Source organism: Leuciscus leuciscus (genome assembly GCF_965113295.1).
Source record: "Leuciscus leuciscus genome assembly, chromosome: 5".
In the NCBI taxonomy this organism is placed as follows: Eukaryota; Metazoa; Chordata; class Actinopteri; order Cypriniformes; family Leuciscidae; genus Leuciscus; species Leuciscus leuciscus.
In genome coordinates this window covers 1,027,689-1,035,041 of record NC_138729.1, presented here as the reverse complement: position 1 = coordinate 1,035,041, position 7,353 = coordinate 1,027,689, and the positions used below count along the sequence as shown (strand labels likewise).

General features: G+C 40.9%; 1 protein-coding gene across 1 annotated transcript; it reads left to right on the top strand.

Moving 5' to 3' along the window:
• The first annotated feature begins 1,401 nt into the window (after positions 1-1,401).
• exosc2 (exosome component 2) lies at positions 1,402-6,869 on the top strand. Its single transcript, XM_082168815.1, has 9 exons — positions 1,402-1,565; positions 2,794-2,895; positions 4,284-4,329; positions 4,475-4,564; positions 4,708-4,773; positions 5,524-5,592; positions 5,950-6,126; positions 6,498-6,626; positions 6,724-6,869. Exons 1-9 carry the CDS (start codon positions 1,438-1,440, stop codon positions 6,802-6,804), a joined length of 888 nt encoding a protein of 295 aa, XP_082024941.1. The 5' UTR covers positions 1,402-1,437; the 3' UTR covers positions 6,805-6,869.
• The last annotated feature ends 484 nt before the right edge of the window (positions 6,870-7,353 follow it).

The following is a 7,353-nucleotide window of genomic DNA, read 5'->3' as shown; positions in this document are numbered from 1 at the left end:
TGTGTGTGTGTGTGTGTGAACTGTGAAGTGATCGATTAGACACGCCCCCGGAAGACAGACGCCGCTTCACGAACGTGCTTTATATATTATGTATATACAATGTGTTGTTTATTAATTTATTTGTAATTGTTTTCAATAAAGAGTCAGTTTTGAGTGGATGAATGTTCTAATAAATATTTTGTTACAAACTTGAAAAAAATGTTTTTACTTAATAAATGCTACAATTTATGAATTGTGTTTCGTAATTTTTATTAGATTTTTTTCTGTTTATTTGACTGGCGTTTTGTCTACTGTTAATAATTATATTATTGTTGTTTAATTCTGTTTTGAGTTGTAACTATATGTATTTACTTTTATATGTTCAATTAAATAAAAAATAAATAAAAAAACGAACGCGCTTTATATGTTATGTATGTAAAATGTGTTTATATAATAAATTGTATTCTTTTAATTGGCAAAATTCCATATTTACAAATGTAAATTTTCCTGTAACCCCCCCCCCCCCCCCCATTTTTTTTTCTATCAAGCAAAAAGCAGTTAAAACTTTGAAAATGTGTGTGTATTTTATTTAACATATTCTTTTTTGTTAATAAAAAAGTAAAATGTGTTAATACATTTATTAGTAATTGTATTCAATAAAAGAGCCAGTTTTGAGTGGATGAATGTACTAAATAGGGTGTTACAAACTCGAAAAAATGCTACTTCATGTATTGTGTTTTGCGTAACATTGTGAACTTATTCATTTATTTATTTACACTTATTTATTTTAATTTGCTCAACCTCTCGTAATGAAATCAATTCTTCCCTCTAGCGGGCACTCATCTTATTACAAAAAAACGTATTTATTTACACATTTATTTTAATTTGCTCAACCTCTCGTAATAAAATCAATGCTTCCCTCTAGCGGGCACTCATCTTATTACAAAATAAAAGTTCAAAAGTTTTACAACACACGTTTAAAAAGTCATTAAGCAAAATGATTTTGTTATTTAACTAGTTAAATAATTCAATGTCAAATGTCGTTATAAATACATTATGTATGTACAATGCGTTTATTAATTTATTAGTAATTGTATTCAACAAAAACTTTTTTAACTTAAGAAATACTACTTTTTAATGCATTGTGTTTTGTATGCGTAACATTGTGAACTTATTTAAACTTTATTTATTTATTTACACTATTTATTTTAATTCGCACAACCTCTCATAATAAAATCAATGATTTCCTCCAGCGGACACTCATCCTATTACAAAATAAAAATTGCCAAGTTTTACAACACAAAATTAAAATGTGATATTTAACTAATTAATAATTCAGTGTCAAATGTCGGCGTCATGACGACTTTTAAATGAATACAGTCGAACTTTTATTATGAAATCGGCGCGCGCTTTCTGCCACTGTGCGCGGTTCCGGTCGGTGTGTGTGTGTGTGTAAGCATGGCGGTGGAGATGAGGCTTCCAGCGCTGCACAAACATGTTTCTCTCACAACATCACAGCCTCACCGGGACGACAAACACCTGGTGGTTCCTGGAGATGTGATCACATCTGACACGGGCTTCATGAGGTAAACACGAACCGGAACCGGGCTGGATCTGTAAACATCAGGGACGCCTCGAAATAGTGTAAACTAAAGAGTGAAAAACTTTAATTGTTAATATCAGTTTTCCTGCTTTCTCCTTCCAAGTCATATGAGCTAAAGTCGAAATTATTACATGTTAAGTAGCATTTACTACATGGAAGTTATGATTTTCTCTCATAATTGACTTTTTATATCGTCAGTATTATTATTTGCAATAGCAAAGTGGCAGAAATGTTCTTCCAGACTGGTTTGTACTGAGAACATTCGTCCATCAGTCTATTGATGTTATCAGAGTGTGTGTGTGTGATTGTGATTGTGATTCTGATTCCTCATCCTTAGTGTGTGTGTGTGTGTGTGTGTGTGTGTGTGTGTGTGTGTGTGTGTGTGTGTGATTGTGACTCCTCATCCTCAGTGTGTGTGTGTGTGTGTGTGTGTGTGATGACTCCTCATCCTCAGTGTTTGTGACTCCTCATCCTCAGTGTGTGTGTGTGTGTGTGTGTGTGATGACTCCTCATCCTCAGTGTTTGTGACTCCTCATCCTCAGTGTGTGTGTGTGTGTGTGTGATGACTCCTCATCCTCAGAGTTTGTGACTCCTCATCCTCAGTGTGTGTGTGATTGTGACTCCTCATCCTCAGTGTGTGTGTGTGTTTGTGACTCCTCATCCTCCGTGTGTGTGTGTGTGTGTGTGTGTGATTGTGACTCCTCATCCTCAGTGTGTGTGTGTGATTGTGACTCCTCATCCTCAGTGTGTGTGTGATGACTCCTCATCCTCAGTGTGTGTGACTCCTCATCCTCAGTGTGTGTGTGTTTGTGACTCCTCATCCTCAGTGTGTGTGTGTGTGTGTGATTGTGACTCCTCATCCTCAGTGTGTGTGTGATGACTCCACATCCTCAGTGTGTGTGACTCCTCATCCTCAGTGTGTGTGTGTGTGTGTGTGTGTGTGTGTGTGTGTGATTGTGACTCCTCATCCTCAGTGTGTGTGTGATGACTCCACATCCTCAGTGTGTGTGACTCCTCATCCTCAGTGTGTGTGTGTGTGTGTGTGATTGTGACTCCTCATCCTCAGTGTGTGTGTGATGACTCCTCATCCTCAGTGTGTGTGACTCCTCATCCTCAGTGTGTGTGTGTGTGTGTGTGTGATTGTGACTCCTCATCCTCAGTGTGTGTGTGATGACTCCTCATCCTCAGTGTGTGTGACTCCTCATCCTCAGGGGTCACGGCACGTACATGGATGAAGATCGGCTCACGGCGTCAGTGGCTGGACAGGTGGAGCGGGTCAATAAACTCATCTGTGTGAAGCCGCTGAAGACCAGGTGAACTCACTCACTCACTCTTCACTCGCACAGACTCACTCACTCACTCACTCTTCACTCACTGAGTCACACACTCTTCACTTACTCACTCACTCACTCACTCACTCTCACACTCTTCACTCGCACAGACTCACTCACTCACTCACTCTTCACTCACTGAGTCACACACTCTTCACTTGCAGACTCACTCACTCACTCTCACACTCTTCACTCGCACAGTCTCACTCACTTACTACTCACTCACTCTTCAGTCACTCACTCTTCAGTCACTCACTCTTCAGTCACTCACTCTTCAGTCACTCACTCTCACTCTTCAGTCACTCACTCTCACTCTTCAGTCACTCACTCTCACTCTTCAGTCACTCACTCTCACTCTTCAGTCACTCACTCTCACTCTTCAGTCACTCACTCTCACTCTTCAGTCACTCACTCTCACTCTTCAGTCACTCACTCTCACTCTTCAGTCTCTCACTCTTCAGTCACTCACTCTTCAGTCACTCACTCTTCAGTCACTCACTCTTCAGTCACTCACTCTTCAGTCACTCACTCTTCAGTCACTCACTCTTCAGTCACTCACTCTTCAGTCACTCACTCTTCAGTCACTCACTCTTCAGTCACTCACTCTTCAGTCACTCACTCTTCAGTCACTCACTCTTCAGTCACTCACTCTTCAGTCACTCACTCTTCAGTCACTCACTCTTCAGTCACTCACTCTTCAGTCACTCACTCTTCAGTCACTCACTCTTCAGTCACTCACTCTTCAGTCACTCACTCTTCACTCTTCAGTCACTCACTCTTCACTCTTCAGTCACTCACTCTTCACTCTTCAGTCACTCACTCTTCAGTCACTCACTCTTCACTCTTCAGTCACTCACTCTTCACTCTTCAGTCACTCACTCTTCACTCTTCAGTCACTCACTCTTCACCTCTTCACTCACTCACTCACTCTTCACTCACTCACGCTTCACTCACTCACGCTTCACTCACTCACGCTTCACTCACTCACGCTTCACTCACTCACGCTTCACTCACTCACGCTTCACTCACTCACGCTTCACTCACTCACGCTTCACTCACTCACGCTTCACTCACTCACGCTTCACTCACTCACGCTTCACTCACTCACTCACACTTCACTCTTCACTCACTCACACTTCACACTTCACTCACTCACACTTCACACTTCACTCACTCACTCACACTTCACTCACTCACACTTCACTCACTCACACACACTCTTCACTCGCACAGACTCACTCACTCACACTTCACTCGCACAGACTCACTCACTCACTCACTCACTCACTCACTCACTCACTCACTCACACTTCACTCGCTCAGTCACTCACTCACTCACTCTCACACACACTCTTCTCTCTCTCCCGCAGATATAACGGTGAGGTCGGTGACGTGGTTGTGGGAAGAATCACTGAGGTTTGTGTTTATGATGGATGTGTGATGGTCGTCTCTGAAGTTCTGATCACGTGTGTGTGTCTCATCACGTGTGTGTCTGATCACGTGTGTCTGATCACGTGTGTGTGTGTCTCTCTGATCATTACGTGTGTCTCTATAACAACAGGTACAGCAGAAACGGTGGAAAGTCGAAACAAATTCGCGTCTGGATTCAGTGTTGCTGCTGTCGTCGGTCAATCTGCCCGGAGGAGAGCTGGTGAGAAACTCCTTCATAATGCATGAAATATAATGACATCAAATATAATGCACATCAAATATAATGCATTTATTATGAGCTCATATAACAGCACTGAATCTGTGCAGTAAAGTGTGTGGATGTTTGTTGCGTGTGTGTGTCAGAGACGGCGATCGACGCAGGATGAGCTGGCCATGAGAGATTATCTTCAGGAAGGAGATCTCATCAGCGTATCCTTCATCATCATCATCATCATCATCATCATCATCCACAGACAACATGACATCCACATTTACTGACTTGTCCTGCTCTGACTGATTCGTTCAGTATATATTACGAAAGTCTTTTCAGCCATACATTATCATTATTTCCATCTTACAATAACTTAATTATCACAGAAGTACTGGGATAAAAGTTTATAGTTCAGATATAAACTCTGATGTCTACAATAGTGATCAAAATAGAGCAAATCACCTTTAAACACGGTTTACTTTTAACAGTGACTCATTGAATCATTCATTCAAGAGATTTGTTCAAAAACACTGATTCATCCTGTAATAAAACAAGAGAAGTATTTATGAGTGAGTCATTGAATCATTCACTCAACCTTTTTTTTTAAATAATTCAAATTAATTAGTGTTTTTTTAAAACTGACTGCAGCAATTAACATTCTGTCAGAACGTCTAGTAATAAGGCTAAATAGGTACATAATTATTTTATTTTTTTACAAAAGCACATAACAAAAAATATTAGATCTAATACTGAAATAAAAATAAAGCTAAACAGAAATATACAAAAGTATTAAAAATAACAAATGCATGCAACAAAAAAACTTGAGCTAGAATTAAAGCTACACTGAAAATATAGAAATCAAGCTAATTCAAAATATGAATAAATACTATAATAGTATATATCATCAGTTCGAGGTGTTCATCAGTTCACTGTTGTTATCTCCAGCTGTGTTCTTTAACCGTTCACAGGCAGAGGTTCAGTCGATCTTCTCGGACGGCGCTCTCTCTCTGCACACACGCAGCTTAAAGTACGGGAAGGTGAGAAACAAGTCATAAAGTTATATTCTCCTCATATTCTCCATTGTTGCGGCTCCTCTCTTCCCTGTCTGTCAGTAACGCTCTGTTTACTTCCTGTCTATGAAGCCCCTCCTTCTGAAAAGCACACTGTGCTCTGATTGGTCGGCTGGAGCAGTGTGTTGTGATTGGTCGAGCGCTTCGAGTGTGTTTGGGAAATGTCCCGCCCCTTACCATAACCGCCAGTTTAACACACTAGGCCCCGCCCCTTTATTCTGCGTATCAATTATTATAATGAGGAATATTGTGACGTGTTCCCGGAGGATGGAGGCGTTTGATGAGTTCAGGAACACTGACACTGATGCCGAGACTGTGTTTCAGCTGGGTCAGGGAGTGCTGGTTCTCGTCTCCCCGTCGCTGGTGAAGAGACAGAAGACTCACTTCCACAACCTGCCGTGCGGCGCGTCCGTGATCCTGGGAAACAACGGTTATGTGTGGCTTTATCCCACGCCGGAGACGCAGGACGAGGAGGCCGGAGGGTTCTACACCAGCATGGAGGTCAGACTGCTTTAGCTCTCCATATCCCTGTCATAGCACTGGGGTCGGGGATCGCTGGCATTTTAACAATTCTGATTCTGCTTATCGATTCCTAATTTCGATAAGGTAAAAAAACAGCAACCTTGGATATCATTCACATTTAGTCTTATTCCAAAACATTTAATTGTAGCTGAATATCATCATCAGGCTAAAGAACACTTACACAAGGTGTAATGTAAAATATGTAAAATAATAAAATATTAATGTAAAATAACACTGCACTTTATTAATAAAATATACATTAGAAATATAGTTACAAAAGTTATTCAGTCTAGAACCAGTGAATATTCTCTGTCTTCTGTTGTTTGATTATGTGTGTCGTCTCTGTCCAGCCGGTGTCGGTGTCGGATCGGGAGGTGATCTCGCGGCTCAGGAACTGCTTGTTGGCTCTCGCCACTCATAAGGTTTTGCTGTACGACACCAGCGTGCTCTACTGCTACGAAGCAGCTCTTCCACACAAGGTATCATCACCTCCTTCATCTCAGAGTATCATCATCTCCTTCATCTCTGTGTGAACGCTCATGAGGAGTGAAGCCTCACGTCTGTGTTTCCTTGCAGATTAAAGATATCCTGAAGCCGGAGACCATGGAGGAGATCGTTCTGGAGACACGGCAGCGCCTGGTCGAGCACGAGGGATAAAACACACACCGTTTCATACTAAACCTACAGATAATACACAAATAAATCAATTTGACAGAAAACAAGTGGCTTTTATTGTTCCTCGTACAAACAAAAACGCATCTGAAACCTTACGGAAGACGTGTTAAACAGCATTTAATCTCGTACCAGTTTAGAAATGGTATCTTTTATGGTTTGTAATGTTAAGTAATATTGTGCCTGGGATGACGGTCATCATTTACTCACCCTCAACTTGTTCCAAACGTGTTTCTTTGTTCTGCTGAATAACACACTTGATGGACCTCACTGACTTCAGTAGTGTTGAAAAAAATACAATGCAAGTCAATGGGGTCCAAAATGTCCCTTTAATAGTGTGACAGTCAGTATCAGGCCGCTAGAGGGCAGAGCTTCAATAATCACCATACTAACACATGCACAGGGTGGCCGCGGGTCCTTAAAAAGTCTTAAAATGTCTTAAAGTTTTCCTAATAAAAGGCCTTAAGTCTTAAAATGTCTTAAATTCAGATTCGATAGGTCTTAAATATTTCTGGTCACGTTACCGCTAAAATT